Consider the following 21,333-nt stretch of genomic DNA (forward strand, 5'->3'; position numbering starts at 1 on the left):
AGCAGTACCCCGGCAACAGGACCTGTAGCAGCAGTCCAAGGGAGGACTGAAGAACCTTGGGAACAGAAGGGACTTCCCTCTCACGGCCATCATGGTCGCCGGCTGCCATCTTGGCTGCTGGCTGGGCCGGCAGTTGCCGGCTGGGCCGGCAGTTGCCAACAGATGATGTGGTTTGCGGCAGTATGCTCTGCTGTCAGCCAAAGACATGGCTAGAGAGGGAGTCTGGCTGGCTCCGGCAGCCTACCAGCAAAGGAAGGTTGCAAGATGCCGGCCTAAAGAAAGACAATGGCTCAGCCATCAAAAGTGGACAGAGGGGTAGGGAACAGGGTCCTGTAACAAGTGTGAAAGGAACTGGCAAAAATTGTCAGTCCTACCACCTGTAAAAGAAACTCCGTTTCAGTATCGGCAGAATCCCAGGGAACAGGAGAGACTCAGCTCTCCATCCCAGAGATTGCCGACACAGTTAAGGGGATGGCGGCACTGCCGCCTCCTCTCAACAAAGAAGAATCAAATTTCCAGTGCCACGTATCCTAGGCTAAAGAAAATTACTCTTCAGCCCAGGGTACTGTGGCATAGGACTAGTCTTTTAGTCGCAAAGAGAAGATGGTATCCTACCATAACTTCAAGTGCGGCTAATGAGGGCTAACCTCCATTGCCGGCCACCTAGCCGGCAGGGTAATGATGGTATCCTACAACCCATTCGCCCTGCCGGCAGGTCGCCGACATAAGACTAAATACTCTGAGATTCTGACTAAATCCCAAAACCCGATGGTATAAGTCAACCAACGGTTAAGGGAAGAGGCAGAACAAACCCTAAGTTAGCCATGTCTGAATAAAATTCAAGGCACGGCTATTAGGGTTGTAGCCTGAGGCTACACTCAGAGGGAAAGAGATTACCCTTAAGTCTCCGAAGAGACGTGTAATGTTTCATAACATTCTAGGAGGTATCAGTCTCCATTGCATGAAAACAATACACGAGGGTAACCGGGGAAAGTCTGACCGTATAGTAAAACGTCTAGGTAAGGTTACAAGATCTCGGTTACTTAAATCACCGAAACTCTAACTATACGATCGACATAGAAAAGGGGGAAACAAAAATTATGCACATTATCGAAACTTTACAAGAATAATTGCCTAAATAGCTAAATAATTAAAATAATTAAATAAAGCTATTAAAAACTGGAAGTCATTCTGCTATCTAAATAACACATGCCTAACGAACGACGGCGCCATGGCGCCTCCAGTAACTGGCCTAGCTCTTAAACACAATAAAATACTCTAATTTCATTGTGAAACAGGAGCTACAATATACTCATAGTAAAGACCCGATACTCAACTTTCCAGAGGCGGAAGAAAATGGAGAAATCATAATCATAATCCTGTAAAACGATCGAAAAGTTAGATCACCAGGAAATATCACCGAGCGATATCGCTACAAAAAAAGGAATGTCCGCCATCGTGAGAATGGCGCTGTTGTATTCCCAATAGTATTACGAGAGCGGGGAGAGCCTTTGGACGGCTCCCTTTTATTTTGCCACATCCTCCTCGAAGCCAAAACGCTGTTTGGGGTGCAGTTTGCTATGGAGGCGTGTCAAGAATGCGTCCGCTGATATTATGCAATATCCTTGGGAGAAATTTTAAGGATATTCGCGCCAGGAGTTAGAATTCTGGATACCTAAAGGTAAAATTCTCTGGGAATATCACTGTAGTACATATATCCCTTAGGAAGCTACTTTAAGGAACTTCCATCACGACGACATGGCTTGAGCCCAAAAATTATTTTTCAAAAGTTGAAGCCTACGGTACCAGCCTGTTCAATTTTGCCCGATTTAGGGGTCCGTAATTATGGAGCCCGTATGCCCCTAAGGTGATCTTGATCAAAAGGCAAATAACTATTTAGCTTTGTCGATAAAAATGACCTAATATTTGATAATTAGATATTCTGTAAGTTCCTTGTACAATTTTTCTATAGAGAACACGTAGAAACACGCACATTCAACATTATTTACACACACACACACACACACACACATATATATATATATATATATATATATATATAGTAGGGCGGATAACCTTAAAATTTTACCAAAATAGTTCATTTTATGATACAAGCATCAAACTTTGCATGAAGGTTCTTTATGGTGTTCTTATGAAAATAAAACTATGAGCCACTTAAATTTCTCATTTTTCAAGATGGACGCCATATTTTTAAAACGGCAGCAAAACCCCGATTTTTCGCATCTAAGATTTTGACAAGTGGGTCATATGACGCACTTTTGATGACTAGTGGCCTAGATTTGAAGGGGAACCCCTATATCTATGTCAATAGTCACTGTAAATACTATGTCGTGAAAATTCTAAAGTGCGCATGTGTAAAATTTGACCCGAATTATTCATTTTATTAGTAATTGGGTGGTTAAACTTGATATTTTACCAAATTAGTTTCTTTGATACTTCAACTATGCAGATTTGCGAGTTTAACATTATGATAGGGTAATAGATATTGCCTATAACTCACCAGGGGTTTCTTATAAAATGGCGGTCAAAAACAAAATGGCTGCATAAAAAAATTTATTATTTATTTACTCCCAAGCAGTGCAACTTCGGCTATATCAGTGAAATGAACATAAAATGGATGATAAAATGAACATGAAAGGATGATAAAATTAACATGAAAGGATGATAAAATAAACATGAAATGATGATGAAGTGGGGTGGAACACAAGGCCAATACGGTCAACCGGTTTAGACTGTTGAATGGAGGGATGGGTAAGGTCTGGCAACTTAGCCTACTGCAGGGGATCCTATAATTTTAACGAGCTAGTTGCTTACACTACCAGGACACACTGGTGCAACTGGCTGCCGTGAAAGTCGGCATGGGGTTTAGTGTCAGCTTTATCAAGTCTCTCAAATACACCTTTATTCGCCCTATATATAGTCAAGGTGTCGTCCCCAAACTACAGATGACAGACTTTATAATAGGAAAACGTGAAAAGAGAATGGCTAAATTTAAAACCTTAAATATGCCTTGCTGCGGACGCAGAAAATTCCACCCAGACTACTGACCTCAAAGGAAATTATCTTACTGAGAAGGAGGATAATCTAACGAACACTGTGGAATCAACTGAGTTAACACTTCAAACACTATTGACCCCACAAAAAATGAGAAAGGACATAAGTTGATGAGGTTGAGGAAAAATCTACTAGTAATCAACAAACGTATCAATGACAATCGCTGATAGGAAGAATGAAGTTGAAAATGCACTTGAAGATATACCAAATCTGAATACGAGGTCAACATCGAATAAAAGACTTTTAAATTTTTATGAAAATCAGATATGAAGCAGTGAATGAGACTCGAACTATGATTACTAACACCAAAACGAGGAAAATTGAAAAACTAAAACATAAAATAATGATATGCAATTTATACAAAGGTGAAGATGAAGTATTAAATATTTTTATTCACCGAAATCGCTTTCTGGATCAGATTCAAAACGTAGAAGAGAAGATAAGTCTGGTATTCAAGAAAAGTGCTTCAGATGGGATTACCAATAACTTGTTGAAATGTGTTCCTGAAGTTCGGATTGCTATTCACGAGAATAGTGACGAATTTATGTTTCGATTAGGTACTTATAACATATGTGATAGGTACCACGTGATCACCAGCTACCATTATCCGAGGTACGGATATTTTGAAAAAGTTTACAAGTTTAAGACCAATGATAAAGTGTAGGGGAAATGTTCAGGAAATCACGTCACCAAGGAATGTAACTCGCAACTGGTAAAATGTATAAACTGCACCAAGTGGAACAAACCATATGGTTATATAGTAAATTCAAGAAATTGCAAAGCTTATCATTTGGAATTGAAGAGATTACCAGACAATGCTGACCATGAATACTAAGAATTTCATAAATTGCGGCTATATAAATATTCAACCTGCTGGTAATAAAACAATTCAAATTCGAAAATTAGTATCTGCGTCAATGACCTTAGATGTCAGGATGCCAGAAAACCTCAAATCAATCAGTCAATCTAGAATTAGTAAATTATAAGTTTTTGACATATTAACGTCATTTGAAACATGGCTAAATAACTTCGACAAGGATAGGATAGCTGGAATTACTCCTAATACACATATTCTCTTTCATAACCCGAAAGAGGGCAAGTAGAGGACTAGGGTTGGAGTTGGGCTTTTTATTCCCAAAGGCTATTCTAATCTCACGGTAATAGAAAAATTCGAGTGTAAAAAGTTTTGGACATATGGAGATAAACCTCACACCCGAAAACAAAATAAATATCTACTGTAATAGTTTGCAAACCTCCGAGATCAAATAAAAATATCTTTTTCGAAGAGTTCATTATGCTCATTGAGATGATTGTCATGTAAAAAATGGAATTAGTTATCTGTGGAGACTACAATCTTTGGCTGATGATTTATAGTACGTGTGTAATGAAAATCAAACCTTTGAGTATCAAAAAGACTATTTTTGGACAGAAAGTATTGTATACAAAATGGAAACTTATTCATTATATGGATCATTAAACAGAGGGTTACTCCAGGGGTGTGTACTGGGCCAAATCTTATTCTGTACCTATACTATCGGTCTTTCAAAAGTACTATTGGGGGCACTGAGTGAAGCTTAAACTATTTCCAAACAATACATAATTTCACTTCTTTATAAATGAAATCGATGTACCTGCTGAAACTTTGAACCAAATTCTTACCAGTGTTAGGAAATGAATGACAGTTCATTAAAACTACATGAAAATAAAATCGAGTTTATGGTGATTGGAAGGAAAAACAGCTAAACAAACGTGGCCGATATCCAAATAGATATTAATAACAACTTGTTCTGTGTTATTACAGGGATTGACTACAGCAACTCCATCTGCTGCAACCTTCCCAAAGTGCAACTGAAGAAATAAAAAAACATAATAAACATAGGAGCAAGACTGATAGAAGGTGTCCCTTCCTGAGTAACGATTACTCCTATACTGCTTAATTTACACTGGCTGCCTAATAAAGCTAGAATGGAGTTTAAGATATGTGCATTGTACCAACCGTGTTTCACACAATTGTACATAATTCCTTTTGTATATATTATGCTTGTATCTTCGCTCTTCCCTCGCACTAAAACGAACATGAAAATTCATGTCTGGTTTTTCCTCTGTAATATTGTCTGTCTTGTGAACTTGTTATGTCCTGTTGCCTTGAGGTTTTGTATATAAGGAGAGTGTTCTAAAATAATATAACTCAGTCGATTGCTTCCTGCCTTTGAGTTCACAACCCTCTCTCGGCTCCGTCACATTGGTGACCCCGGAAGTCGACTCGCTCCCACTGCCTTCCACCCCCACCTCCATCGCCCCTCCATCGTTAGTACTATGGCGGACTCTACTACAGCAGTTGGCGCTGCGGCCGCCCCATTGAAACTTTCACCGTTCGCCAGGGGAGAGGCATTTGCTTGGTTTCAGCGCGCAGAAGTCCAGTTTCGCATCAACGGCGTGACTCGCTCAACCACCAAAGCAGATTATGTTCTCGCGGCGATACCCGAGGACACCTTCCCAGAAATATCCGACTGGCTTTGTGAACAAGGAGACACGCCAATAGCGTATGACGCCCTCAAAACATACCTTCTGCAGCAGTACTCGCCGTCGCCAGCCGCCCGTGTAGCAAAGCTTTTTCAGCTCTCGCAACAACCGTTGGGGGACCAAAGGGCTTCGCTTGCCCTCAGGGAAATGACCAGTATCTCGCTTGCCTTCAACCTGCCGCAGACGGCTCTACTCGTGAGGTGAACCTACTTCGTGCCCTTTGGATACGCCGTTTACCCGGACCTATACGCGCTGCCATACCCGATGTCGATAGTTTACCCATAAAGGACTTGATGACCAAAGCCGACGCCCTTATGGACAGCCACTTCGAGACCTCCATCAACGCCTCCACCCCTGACAAAGAGGATGCCTATTCAACGTCAACCGAAGCTGACAAGAATGCCGTAGGACATACACGCCCACACCGTGACGTGCCGAAGCAGAGACAAAGCCGCCCACCACCCACCAATCGCTCGCGCCCCAACAAACGACTTCTACAGCCACTTACTACCTCCCATCCGCCACAGTTTTGCTACTACCACTTCAGATTCGGGGCAACTGCGAAGAAATGTGCCGAGGATTGTCAGTGGCCAAAAAACGTGTAAGTAGGCCATCGCTCGTGGCGGTGGCCTCCCGTGTTTCTAATCTTTTCTTTTTACAGGATGCAGGAACGGGCGTCCGATTTTTGGTAGACACGGGTGCTTGTCGTTCTCTTTTGCCAAGAAAACTCTTCAAGACACGACGTAGTCTGTGTACATCTGCCGACGTCCGCTTGGTAGCTGCCAACGGATCTGCGATACCCACCTACGGTTACGAGAACCTCACATTATCGTTCGGAAACGGTAAATTCAATTGGAAGTTTCTCGTTGCTGACGTCACCATGCCAATCCTCGGTGTGGATTTCCTCTCTCATTTCCCCCTTCTGGTCGATGTCGCCCACCGACGATTGGTCAACGCAGACTCGTACTTGTCGACACCTCTTCAACCCGCCCCCTCTAACCTCGCTCTCCACATTAGCGCACCCAAGGATGCCTACGCCCACCTCCTCACGTCGTACCCGGGAGTTTTCCGTCCAGAACTTCACCAAACGCCCACAGTTCCTGCCAAGCACGGTATTTATCACCATATCAAGATGACGGGACCCCCAGTCTTCGCAAAATTCAGACGTCTAGCACCGGAACGATTGGCAGCCGCCAAACAGACGTTCGCCGAAATGGAGGAAATGGGCCTTTACCAAAAGGCCTCCAGCCCATGGTCGTCACCCTTACACATCGTTCTGAAGAAAGGCGGCTCCCTCCGTCCGTGCGGGGATTACAGGCGCCTGAACATGCAAACAGAACCGGATCACTACCCCCTCCCAAACATTGCCGACGTGACCTCCTACCTGCACAAAGCAAAGGTTTTCTCTACGCTCGATCTCCTGAAGGGGTATTATCAGGTGCCTATGAACCCAAAAGACATCCCTAAGACTGCCATCACCACTCCGTTTGGTACATACACCTTCAATTACTCCTGTTTTGGCCTTCGTAATGCTGGGGCCACGTTTCAACGTCTCATGGATGGCATCTTAGGGGACCTCCCTTTCTGTGTATGTTATGTGGACGACATACTTGTGTTCTCCTCCTCAAAAGAGGAACACCTCCGTCACCTGCGCATCGTGCTCGACCGCCTGCAACAAAACGGCCTTGTAGTCCGGTACGACAAGTGTACCTTTGGCGCCAACGAAGTATCGTTCTTAGGGCACCGCATCACTCCTGAAGGTGTCCAACCCCTTCCTGAGAAGGTAGCAGCCGTTCAGAACTTCCCCGTGCCCTCGACTGTCAAAGCTCTGCAGGAATTCTTGGGCATGATCAACTATTATCACCGTTTTCTGCCAGCCATTGCCGCCACTCTTGCTCCCCTCTACGCCTCCCTCAAGGGCAAGCTGAAGGACCTGAAGTGGGGTCCCCTTCAAGAAGCAGCCTTCTGCAATGCAAAGAAGGCCCTATCAACTGCTGCGGCTCTCACTTTTCCTATCCCACACGCCCCTCTCCTTCTCTCCACCGATGCTAGCGACATCGCTATTGGTGCAGTACTCGAGCAGGTGGTCAAAGGCTCGCCCCGCCCATTGGCCTTCTTCAGCAGAAAACTGTCCAAGGCAGAATCGGGTTATTCTACCTTCGATCGAGAATTGCTGGCGGTGCACTTGGCTGTCCATCACTTTCGCCATTTCTTAGAAGGTACGCCCTTCGTCATTCGCACAGACCACATGCCTCTGGTGCACGCCTTCACTCGACAGTCTGACGCCTGGTCCGCCCGTCAACGCCGACATCTCTCCGCCGTGGCTGAATACAATTGCACCCTCCAATACGTCCCTGGGAAAATGAATCACGTTGCCGATGCCCTGTCAAGAAACACGTTGGCTGCCGTTCAACTGGGATTGGATTACAACGCCCTGGCTGAAGCCCAACGACAGGATCCAGAGTATCAAACTTGTAGGACATCCTGCACGTCCTTCCGTTGGGAAGATTTTCCCCTCGAAGACTCCAACACCACCCTCTTCTGTGACGTCAGTACTGGTAGACCGCGACCTTGGATTCCTGCTCCCATGCGCCGACAGGTGTTTGATTCCATTCACGGCCTTTCACATCCCTCGTGCCGTTCTACTGCACAGCTGCTGAAGGCAAAGTTCATTTGGCACGGCATTTCTAAGGATGCTAAGGATTAGGTCCGAGCCTGTATTTTCTTGCCAAACTTCCAAAGTACATCGACACACGGATTCAGGAGTGGGCACCTTTCCTCAACCTCAGCGTCGTTTCGCACACATTCAAGTCGACGTTGTAGGCCCCCTACCCACATCACAAAGACATCGTTACCTGTTTACCGTCATCGACCGCTCCACTCGTTGGCCTGAAGCCATTCCCATGGAAACTGCAACGTCCGCCTCATGTACATCTGCCTTACTCTCTGGATGCATTTCAAGATTCGGTATCCCTGAGAATATTACTTCTGACAGGGGAACCACTTTCACCTCTCAATTGTGGATGTCATTAGCGAATCTCCTGGGCATCACCCTACATCAGACAACGGCCTACAACCCCGCTGCCAATGGAATGGTTGAACGTTTTCATCGCACCCTCAAAGCAGCTTTGATGTCCCGCTGCAAGGATTGCAACTGGTTTACTCAGCTTCCCTGGGTCCTCCTGGGACTAAGGACCACTCCTAAAGATGCCCTCGACGTCTCGGCAGCTGAAATGGTGTATGGCGACCCGTTGGTCGTCCCTGCCGAATTTTCTCCTTCTACAACCACCTCCGACGATCTCCAGCGCATACGTCACGTCGTGGGAAAATTTACTCCGTGCCGCCAGACTTACAAGCCCCCAGCGAAGCATCACATACCAACGGACTTGCACTCTCCAACGCACGTCTTCCTGCGCAACGACACCAGCAAGCCACCACTAACGCCCCCTTACACGGGCCCTGCCCTTGTGATCCGATGCAGTCCGAAAGCATTCCTCCTAAACATTCGGGGCAAAGAAGACTGGGTCTCCATTGATCGTCTAAAACCTGCTTATCTTCTGCCAGATGACCCGCCTACAGTTCGCCTCTCTAGATCAGGGCGCCCTATTTAACATGTACAGTATGCCATTTTTAGGGGAGGAGCCATGTACCAACCGTGTTTCACACAATTGTACATAATTCCTTTTGTATATATTATGCTTGTATCTTCGCTCTTCCCTCGCACTAAAACGAACATGAAAATTCATGTCTGGTTTTTCCTCTGTAATTTTGTCTGTCTTGTGAACTTGTTATGTCCTGTTGCCTTGAGGTTTTGTATATAAGGAGAGTGTTCTACAATAATATAACTCAGTCGATTGCTTCCTGCCTTTGAGTTCACAGCCCTCTCTCGGCTCCGTCACAGCATCAATCCAGAAAGGCTATCAGAACCAGACGTCTCAAATATTCTAAGAAAATTGCTACATATCGTGCAATAAACAAATCGTGTAAAGAATAGAATATTTACAGATGGTTTCAAATCATTAGAACTAAGAAATATATCTACATTTGATTTTAAACCTTTGAAGTACGCGGCCCTAAGACTATACAACAAGCTCCCACTAGTCACCGAAAAGACTGAAGATATTAAGGATTTCAAGAAGAAACGGAAGACTTTCTTGTTCTCTAAGTGCTTTGATAATTTAGATTTGACAATAAACACTCAATATGCTGTGTGATATCCAAATACCTAAAAATGTATACAATAGATTTATCTGGTGTGTCCTTGGGTGCACTGAATTCCCTTGCGTGGTAGAACAAGGGAAGCAGCCCTTTAAAATAAGTTAGTAAGTAAGTATACTGAAAACTAAGTTTGTCTTGAATGATGTGATGCTCCCTACGATTTAAAGGCGCCACTAAGACATTATTGATTAATTGTAAACGTAGAGTAGCCTGCAAAGTTCTGTTCATATATATATATATATATATATATATATATATATATATATATATATATATATATATATATATATATATATATATACACACACATATATATGTGTGTGTGTATATATATATATAGCCTATATATATATGTGTATATATATATGTATATATATATATATATATATATATACATATATATATATATATATGTGTGTGTGTGTGTGTATATATATACTGTATATACTGTATATATATATATATATATATATATATATATATATATATATATATGTATGTATATGTGTGTGTGTATGTGTGTCTATGTGCGTGTGTCTGTCTGCCTGTTTGTCTTGATTTCTACAAATGTATAAAGACCATGAATTATATATACTCTTCTTTTACAGGTAAAAACCGCCATAAAAAAGTTTTGGACAGACTACAACAGTAGACGGGATATCGAAGATAGTAGACGGCCTTCTGTTATTTCCTTCCGTGTTCACAGGTACTACAAATATCAGTTTTGTTTATTTATTCTCTTACAAGTAGTAATGATAATCGTCGTAACAGAAATATCTTTATTTTAGACTATTTGTACTAAGTTTCCACTTATGCTTCCTATATTCTACTGTCTATGTTTTTCTTATATAAGTATGAGCGAACAGGAAAATTATACCTTACTACAAGACAATGATATACAGTCATTACCATTAGTAAGAGACTCTCTCTCTCTCTCTCTCTCTCTCTCTCTCTCTCTCTCTCTCTCTCTCTCTCTCTCTCTCTCTCTCTCTCTCTCTCTCTCTCTCTCTGAAATTAAAAAAACTCCGAAGGATAAATATTGTTCTTGTGGACTTTTTTATAATTTTATTGGAAACCCTTTGTAATAATTTCTCTGTCGTCAGAGGGAATTCACTTTTTATGAAGGAGTTTTATGTCAGACTTCGCTGGCTATCATTTCGTGAGTTATTATTGGATATATACTGGAAAATTAAGTTTTGTGTTACTAGCCGCCGGAATGGTTAAGAGTAGTAACTTTACCATGGTATAACGGTACTTTTTTTTTACCAAAGAAGGTAGGATATGATTACGAAAGTATGACAGCAGATTGAAAGCTAATATTCGTGTGTGGATTGAGTGAGCTAAAATCCCTTGCACACAATGGACAGCCTCATTTTTATGAATGGACTGAAGTGAGGAGTAAAATAAAAAAGGAAATTAGGCGTGGATACAAAGTTATATCAAAAGAAATTTATCTGTAATGAAATGTAGAATAATTTATGTTTGAAGATGGTACACTGCTAAATAGGGCTAGTGGCAAGGGACTGCTAGAATTTAGTAGAGGAGTCTAAAAGTATTTGGAAGGGGGGGGGGGGGGGGGGAAATCAAGTCAAAATGTGACCATGAGTATTGATATCGGATCAAATGGAAAACATAAATGAATGCTCATGTTGATGGAAGAATGGAGAAGATTGATTTATTAAGTACTTTAACTAAATCTCAGTAATGATGATGGGATGGGAAAAGATTATGTGAAGATATCTGTTATGTATTTGTGCGTTAAGTGATGTACCACGATAGCGCTACTTATATCGAAACCTACGTCATTGCATATTGCATATTTGGAACGTGTTAAACTTTGATAATTTAGGCTGTGTGTTTAAGATAATGTCGCATATGTACTGTCTCCAAGGGTACCTTTAGCTCTTTGCCTACGATGTACCTATACAAATAAAGATCTTCTAATACAGAAGTATTATTACGCCCAGCATGATTTCAGCTACATCGTACGGGATGTCAAATTGCAGTGCTAGTTATGAATAAATCTGTATGTAAGCAGCAGAGAAAAAAGTTCTCACACGGCACAGACATCAAACATTATACTGCGGACAAAAAATGAACTTAAATTCAAGAATGGGGCCAAGAAGAACAAGTTTAATTAATCTAGGCCAAAGGAACTTCTACAATCAACGTCTGTGCTGATGAGTTTATCAAGAAACAAGAAATCTTCCAAATTTCTCAACAAAGATGTCAAATCGTCCATAGAAGTCAGTTTCTTAATTTTGTGCAATAAGAAATCAAGTAGACTTGCAGTTTTACTAGTAAGTAGGTAGATAGTTGTGCATAAAGTTACATAAAGTGCATGGAAAAATTTAATGTATGAAAAAAATAAAAAGTGAATAAAAAAAAACATAAGCAAAAAACGGTCGAAATTAGAATTAATTTAGCCTAGTTTAGGAAGTTTGAATTCAAAGTTCAGTTACCTAATGAAATTGAGGTGGGAATATTCAAAATGGTGTTAGATGTTGAACACCCTGAGAAATTCTGCATTGCTGTAGATTTGTAGATCCAAATCTATTACAACAAGAGAAAATAATTGGATTAATGATTTAGAAATTTATTTTGAAGCTTTGATTAGTATTAAAGAGGCGCAGAAGAAAGCATTTATGCTGCATAATGCAGATAGAGAAGTTTGTGAAGTATTTAAGACCTTGCAACCACCTGATAACACTAGTGAAGCTGCAATTAAGGCTCTTGCCTCAAATTTTGCTCCTCGGGTCAGTACGTTTTTTTAAGTGTCAATTTACAGCACAAGCATATCAGAACTCAAATGAAAGTTTGGATATGTTTGTAACTAGACCAAAGAATCTATCTGCTAATTGTGATTTTCTAGTGTTAGAAAATAATATAATAAACCATTGTATATCACAGTCGTTTATAAAAAATACTGCAAGATAAAGATTAACACTAAAAAAGGTATCAATTATAAGCAGAGCTTTAGAAACACCAAATAAGCAAAGTAGTTCTACAAGCAATAGGATAGAAAATTCTAAAATAAGACAAGTAGGCTCAAAGCTCAAAGACAATAAGAATCATAAAAGGGATGTATGAAAGCCTAGTCAAATGAATTGCCTAACCCTAATGTTCATAGATATCAGAATCATACCTATACAAAGAAACAACGTGAACAAATTCAAATGTTACAGATGTTTAAAAAATGGTCATCTTGCATACAGCAGAATCAGTTTTATTCACGCTGGATGAATTTTCACTTATTTTGAGCAAGATACTTTGCATAAATGTAAATCTGCGCTATTATAGAAGTAACATCCAAGAAATTGGCATATTATTCTGCCTCTCACTTATTATCTTTTAACTGAATAATCGACTTCATTGGCCCTCACTGATAATAATGCTTTTATTTACTAATTCATTATTATTCCTTTTGTTTCTCATTTTTCTTTAAAATATGTGCATGTAATAATCAGGACTAGTGATATTAAAATGCGGTGCATATATCACTAATTATTAAAAAGAAATCATTGGCAATCTTTAAAAGATAGCAGGAAAACAATGATTAATATGTTTACATGTATGCGCTTTTGTGACAAATCTTTCCACCATATGTATTACATGATTATTACAGTACCGCTTTTGAAAAACACCTGGCATCGTCTTTTCAGTTCTATTTCCACTCAAGTTCAACCATTTTACTATAACAGTGGACATGTCAGTTTCATAGTACCAATCAGACCCCTCTAAATGACGCATATCCTCGTAACAACGGATGATTATGCACATGCTCTGTTTACAGATTTTGTTAGGGAGAAAAATACTATGGTAGAAATTGAAAATACACGAATTTACGACTGCACGAACGTAGAATTTTTTACGTTTGCTTGAGGTTTCATGACACCGAATGTAAATGATACCGCAGTATCTGAATCAAAGAAATCCACTGCTACTGGACAAAATTGCACAAGTTGTAGAAAGACGACCCACTTTACATAAGTTTTTTAGTTCCTTAAACAAAAAACAAAAAAAATTAATATTGAAATTGATAAGAGTCTATGCCAGGAAAAAAAAAAGCAGGAAATGGTCATGATAATCAGGATGGGTGAGAAATTCATTATTGCGTTTCGCATAAATTCTGTGGCCAAAGATGCAAATAAACATATTACGTATAAAGTGATTGTAGATAGTCAACCAATTGTAACGCAAATTAACACAGTAGCTCATGTATCAATTGTTTGAGGAAACAACCAATAATATTCCTAATTTGTTCGTAGAAGGTACAAATAGTCTTTTGAAAAGTTATGATGGTTTTGATACTCTGGTGATAGGTACATTCCAAGAAGAAGTACAGTATAAAGAACAGAAGTTAGACAAAATGCTATTAATAGTACTTAAAGGTTAAAGACAGAATTTACTTGATTTACATTGGTTGTAGTATCTTAAATTAGACTGGTAAACATTTTGAAGGTTATAGGCATACAAGATGATCAAAAGAATGAGATTTCTGCGGATAATATTTTATCAAAGTTTAAGGACATTTTTTTAAGACAGTAGTAATAAAGTAAAAAGGTACTTTATTATTAAAACCAAATGGCACTCATAAATTTTTTACCCAAGACAAGTACCGTATGCATTAAAAAGTCTATCTATATACCAAGACATTTCCACCAATTTTGGGCGTTAGCCGATATCAAACAAATTAAAAAAGGGGAACTTTCCTCCCTTTGCTCCTCCCAGCCTGACGAGGGACTCAACCGAATTAAGCTGGTACTGCTAGGGTTCCACAGCCCACCCTCCCCGCGTTATTTACCACAGAGGAAGCTTCATAACGCTGAATCCCCTACTGCTGCTACCTCCGCGGTCCTCCAAGGCTACCGGAGGAAGCAGCAGGGCCTACTGGAAATGCATCATAACTGCTCGCCATTCATTCCTATTTCTAGCACGCTCTCTTGCCTCTCACACATCTATCCTCCTATCACCCAGAGCTGTATTCACTCCATCCATCCACCCAAACCTTGGCCTTCCACTTGTACTGCTCCCATCAACTCTTGCATTCATCACCTTCTTTGTCAGATAGCCTTTTTCCATTCTCTCAAAATGGCCAAACCACCTCAACACATTCATGTCCACTCTATCTGCTACATCATTTCATACACCCGTTCTCACCCTCACTACTTCGTTCCTAACCCTATCTACTCGAGATACACCAGCCATACTCCTCAGACACATCATCTCAAACACATTCAATTTCTGTCTTTCCGTCACTTTCATTCCCCACAACTCTGGTCCATACATCACAGTTGGTACAATCACTTTTTCATACAGGACTCTCTTTACATTCATGCCTAACCCTCTATTCTTTACCACTCCCTTCACTGACCCCAACATTTTGCATCCTCCATTCACTCTCTGATGTACATCTGCTTCCACTCCACCATTTGCTGCAACAACAGACCACAAGTATTTAAACTGATCTACTTTTTCAAGTAACCCTCCATTCAACATGCCATTCAGCTTCGCACCACCTTCCCTTCTCGTAAATCTCATAGCCTTACTCTTACCCACGTTAACTCTCAACTTCTTTTTCTCACATTCCCTTCCAAATTCTGTCACTAATCAGCCAAGCTTCTATTCCAAGTATGTAATCAGTACAGTATCATCTGCAAACAACATCTGATTTATCTCCCATTCATGATCATTCTCGTCTATCAGTTTTAATCCTCGTCCAAGCATTTGAGCATTCACCTCTCTCACCACTCCATCAACATACAAGTTAAACAACCATGGCGACATCACACATCCCTGTCTCTGCCTCACTCTCACTGGAAAAGCGAAGTAAAAAATAAAATCAGGAGATTAGAAAAGGAAGGTTCATGGGAAAAGGTTATGTATTCCGATTGGGCTACACCATTAGATCACATAGTGAAGGACAATTGTCAGGTGAGGTTATGTGGAGATTACAAAGTAACTTTAAGTCTACAGATCCAGGTAGCTCAACATTCATTGCCAAATCCTTGAGACATGTTTGCAAATATGTCAGGATGTAACGTTGAATGTTAGGCACTTCAACAGCTTTCTGTGGATGAATATTCAGAAGATTTATGTACTGTAAATAGATCATGATGTTTATATAGATCAAAGAGATTACTATATGCAGTATACAGCAGTCTAGCAATCTAGCAATAAACTATGGATAAGATTTTTGCTGGTATACCAGGAGTATTCATACTCATAGATGATATTCTGGTCTCTAGTAAAGATAGAAGAGAACACAGAAAAGGGTTATGGACAGTACAGATGAAGTTAGAGGAACATAATATCAAAGTAAATAAAAGCAAGTGTATCTCAAAAGTTGATTAATTGGAATACTTAGGATTTGTCATAAATTGAAATAACGTATTCATAAGGCTAATGAGAACATTTTTTTTCAACAAATGTACAAGAAAATGTCAAGGAACTATAATCATTCCTAGCTTTAGTAACTTTTTAAAGGAATTTTATTCAGAATTTTTCTACCATTGCATATCTCATGTATAATTTGTTGAATAAAGATGCTGTGTGGAATTGGACTAAAGATTGTCAATGAACTTTTTAAAGAATGGATCTACCAGTTAAATTGGCATATGATGTATCAAACATAGGTTTAGGTCCAGTGCTAGCTCATGTAATGCCAGTATTGAACAAGGCAGAAAGGAATTACTCTCAAATAGAAAAGGAAGGTTTAGCATTACTGTATGGAGTAAAGAAATTTCATATATATCTTCATGTTAGGAAGTAGTTCACACTAATCTACCTACGTTAGTAGCTGCCAGACTATAACGTTAGGGAATTTCGTTAACTGCTAATGATTATGAAATTGATTATAGACCTATATCAAAGATGGGTAATGCAGATACATTAGCTACATTTCAAGTAGTCAAAGCTCCAGAAGATTATGATGACTTCTCTTTTAGTTTCAGTTTATGATTTATCATTTACAACAAAGGATATTGCTTAATGTACAAAGAAAGATTTAGTACTTACAAAAGTGTTAGAGGGTTTGATCACAAGAAGAAACTTGTGTGCTAAAAAAGAAGGATATAAACTCTATAAAGTAATTTGAAATGAATTAAGTGTAACACAGGGTTGCATCATGATAGGTTCGAGAGTAGTTATCCCCAATGGACTTAGGATGAAAGTTGTATATGAAAAACATGCTTATCACCAAGGCATTGCCAGATCAAAGTCTGTTGCATGGACTTTAGTCTGGAGACCAGGTGGAGCCAGTGATATTCAGGAATTGGTTAGAAATTTTATGAAATGTGTTATACAACAAAATAACCCCAAGGATGCTGGGATACATTCCTGGTAGTTACCCAGATATCCATGGCAATGATTGCACATACATTTTGTAGGTCCTTATTAAAGTTATTTATTCTTGTAGTGGTAGACGCATACAGCAAATGACTATAAGTAATTCCAATCCAAACATGCACATCAAATATCACAGTTAAAGTACTCATGTTATTTTTTTGCAACACATTATCTGCTAGAAAGAATTGTAATAGATAATGGTCCACAGTTCACCTCACAGGAGTTAAAAGAGTTATGTAATGTAAAAGGTATCAAGCATACATTTTCAGTGACATAGCATCCATCAATGAATGGAGAGGCTGAAATGTTTGTTCATACTTTTAAGTAGAGAATAGAGTGGATTATTATTATTATTATTATTATTATTATTATTATTATTATTATTATTATTATTACTTGCTAGGCTACAACCCTAGTTGGAAAAGCAGGATGCTATAAGCCCAGGGGCCCCAACAGGAAAAATAGCCCAGTGAGGAAAGGAAACAAGGAAAAATTAAATATTTTGAGAACAGTAACAACATTAGAATAAATATTTCCTATATAAGCTATAAAAACTTTAACAAAACAAGAGAAAGAGAAATTGAATAGTATGCCCGAGTGTACCCTCAAGCAAGAGAACTCTAACCAAAGACAGTGGAAGACCATGGTACAGAGGCTATGGCACTACCCAAGACTAGAGAACATTGATTTGATTTTGGAGTGTCCTTCTCCTAGAAGAGCTGCTTGCCATAGCTAAAAAGTCTCTTCTACCCTTACCAAGAGGAAAGTAGCTACAAAATTACAGTGCCGTAATTAACCCCTTGGGTGAAGAAGAATTGTTTGGCAATCTCAGTGCTGTCAGGTGTATGAGAACAGAGGAGAATCTGTAAAGAATAGCCCATACTATTCGGTGTATGTGTAGGCAAATGAAAAGTGAACCGTATCCAGAGAGAAGGATCCAATGTAGTACTATCTGGCCAGTCAAATGACCTCATAACTCTCTAGCAGTAGTATCTCAACGGGTGGCTAGTACCCTGGCCAACCTACTACCAGTAAAAGCAAATTCGGGTATTATATTTTTTTCATGTTTCAAAGTTCTTATTGTCATATAGAAAGGGACAACAGAACACAACGCAACAGCTGCGAAACCACCAAAATTGTTGATGGAAAGATGGATTAGGTGTAAGTTAGAATTGATGTATCTAAGTTTGTAAAGTCAGTTAAAACAGAGAGGTAACAAACAAGTGGAAAGTCTTTCAAAAGTAAGACATTTTTCCCCTTTATCTCGTGTAACTTAGGGTAAGATCATAAAATACTTCAGAGAAGTTGGTCATAGTAGCTATTATTAAAGATATTGGAAAATTACATTATAATGTTCAAGTTGGTGAAAATACTGTAAAACGACATTTTGATCAATTGCATTAATTAATCAGGATTCAAGTAGGCTAGATCATTCAAGTGTTAGAGATGAAAAATTTACAGAATTAGTTAGAACAAATGAATCAATTGTTCACCAAGATGCTCAATCACCAAATATAGATTCAGAATAATGAGACTAAAGTGCCTTTATAACTTAGCCTACGATGCAGCCTACTTATACAAATACAGAAGGTCTCATAATACAGATGTAATATTACGGCAAAGATTTCGGCTACGTCATATGGGGTGTCAAAATGCAGTACTAATTATGAATATATTTCTAGGTAAGCAGCAGAGATAAAGGTTCTTATACTTCACGGATATCAAACATTAAGGTAATAGGGCGTCAGGCAAAGATTGGGCTGAGGCTTGGAATTACTAAGAAAGCCAAGGTGGAAACGTGGGTAGTTATTGTTGAGTCTGTTTTCCTGATTGACTGAAGTGTAGATGGGAAGTGTAAAAGAAGCACAACAGTTCACAGCTGTAGAGGTGAAAATTTTATTTAATAAAAGTGTTTTAAGAAAGATTTAACGGTTAAGAAACTAAAAGATGGTCGAAGGAATGAAAAGATTAGTGTAAGGAAAAATGTGGATCAGAACTATTCAAGTAGTCTGATATTGAGGAAAGAACAACAAAGATAGGTTTAGGATAAGCGTGTACAATGCAGAAATATTTAGAGGAGGAAAGAGGATAAAAAGTTTCAGGCAGAACTGCTAACTTTTTTTTTCTTTTTTTTTTTTTACTGAAAATCTTGTGTTTAATTTAGTTGCAATTTAAGCTAACCCTCATACAGTGTAACTTACAACAATTCTGACTATAGTTCTCTTGGCTTGTGACAGTAAAAGCTTTATTGGCGTGAAAGTGTGACTGCGTGAACAAGGTAGTGTTGAAAACAGCAGATGGTGGAAGAGGGTTTTTGGCGCATTGTTGTTGAATCACATGTGTAGGGTCCCTATATCAGCATATCTTCTTGAAGTTTTCTCTGCAAGGGATCATCCACTATTGAAAGTCTAAAGTGTGAATGTTGAATTCACTACGAAAGATAAAAATTGTAGACAATTTGTCGATATAGTGTTAAACGTTTCCCTAAAGGCAATGACATTTGTATCAAAGAAACCAGTCTTCCTCGTTACCATTAGTAATCCTATTGGTGCTTTAAGACGTAAATGTCAAATCCTATTGAGGAATGGAAGATTACTGAAATCGGATTTGATTTATATAGATCAGGAGCAATCCAGATTGCTGACCTCCATAGTCAATATTGGAGGCTTCAATATTCAATATTTTTCAAGTTAGTTTTGTAAACCAGACACAACAATTAGAATCATCTGTATACTACTCAAACATTTACTCGAAAAATTTATTCTAAAGAGCTCCTAAAAGAAACTATTTCAATTATTGTTTACGTGGATGTCTGTGCTTATGATTTTTTTTTTTTGGGGGGAGGGGACAATATTTAAAGTCGTTATTTCATTCAATTGTTTCAACGAGTAATTGATTTTGAAATGAAAAAATACCATGTGGCTTATTAAATTTAAAATTACTATTTTGAATTATCTTTATCAATCTCTTAAATAAGATAAAAAAATACGAAACGCATGCAAGTGATAAATGATTAGTGTCCATATACCAGAAATGAGAATTTTCTTTAATATATCACAATGATCAGAGAGCATCCTATCAACCTGGAATGTTCTGGTGATTGCATATCCGGTGTTTATCTGGTCTTCAGTGCAATAAAAAATCTATCACTAGGCTTTCATATTTCCTTGGACTTATATGGTCTTTACTTTTTTCCGTGTTGAAAGTTTTCGATCGGTTGATATCGGCGTTATTAACTGATTTCAAAACTTTTATGTCTCTCAGAATCTTTTGGTCCTCTCATGACGATGCTAGTCTTCGGAAAGAGTAATATTTTTTTTATGTAATCTTAATTTTATTCTGAACAATGGGCTATTATAGAGAATAAAATATATATTTTTTTTTATTATAATGATTGTGTCAATGTCATTCTGCGGAGTTATCTTTTCCTCGGTTAAAATATTGTTCGCAAATCAAGTTCGGAATAGAATTTTTTATATGTTGTCTTAGCGTGTTTAGCCTAGATTCTTGTTTTTATTTGATCTTTGAATTTCAAAAATCTTTTTTCTTATTCGTAACGAAGAAGCGTCAGAAACTGAATACTGTCTCCGTTATTAGAGGATTTTTTCATTTTTTTTTTTTGAGGAAGTAAGAGAAAAATTTGGCTATGTTAATAATGAATGATTTTTAATTGTTATAGTATGTTTTTTTTTTTTTTCCTTTTCGTTTTAAACCAGTAAAAATGTGCATCTATATAATATTTGCAGTTTCATTCTATTTTGTTTAAGGTCCAGATTATTTTTCAACCAAATGAAATAGACAATTGTTTGTTTTATCAAGTTATTTTGACTTATTTTTCTCTCGTAAGCTATTTGATAAATATTCTGCTCTTGATTAGCTATTAAATATGTTAGCTATTACATATGCTCACCACAGCTTCTCAACTAAGATATAAATGCGTAACATAAATGAATTAGAGTTTAATGAGCTATATTATCCAAAGTTTCTCTATAGGAAGTCAGACATAGTGAGTTCATATCATAAACTAATATCAGCAACCAGTTTTTCGTTATAAGCAAAAAAAAAAAAAAAAAAAAAAAAAAAAACTTGAACAAAAAAAGAAATCAAAGAAAAACCTAGTCAGCTAACTAGCATTGTTAAACAATCAAACAACCTACAGCCACAACTTTT

The 21,333-nt window shown here is 38.6% G+C and overlaps 1 protein-coding gene across 2 annotated transcripts in view; it reads left to right on the forward strand.

The window, feature by feature from the left end:
• Positions 1-21,333, forward strand: part of LOC137643931 (PDF receptor-like) — a 546,960-nt gene that overhangs the window by 492,024 nt on the left and 33,603 nt on the right. For both annotated transcript variants that reach the window (XM_068376700.1, XM_068376708.1), the window contains one exon: positions 10,425-10,522. In XM_068376700.1, the coding sequence (XP_068232801.1) occupies positions 10,425-10,522 (98 nt within the window). The remainder of the gene's footprint in view (positions 1-10,424; positions 10,523-21,333) is intronic.

Source organism: Palaemon carinicauda, chromosome 1, assembly GCF_036898095.1.
Source record: "Palaemon carinicauda isolate YSFRI2023 chromosome 1, ASM3689809v2, whole genome shotgun sequence".
Taxonomy (NCBI): domain Eukaryota; kingdom Metazoa; phylum Arthropoda; class Malacostraca; order Decapoda; family Palaemonidae; genus Palaemon; species Palaemon carinicauda.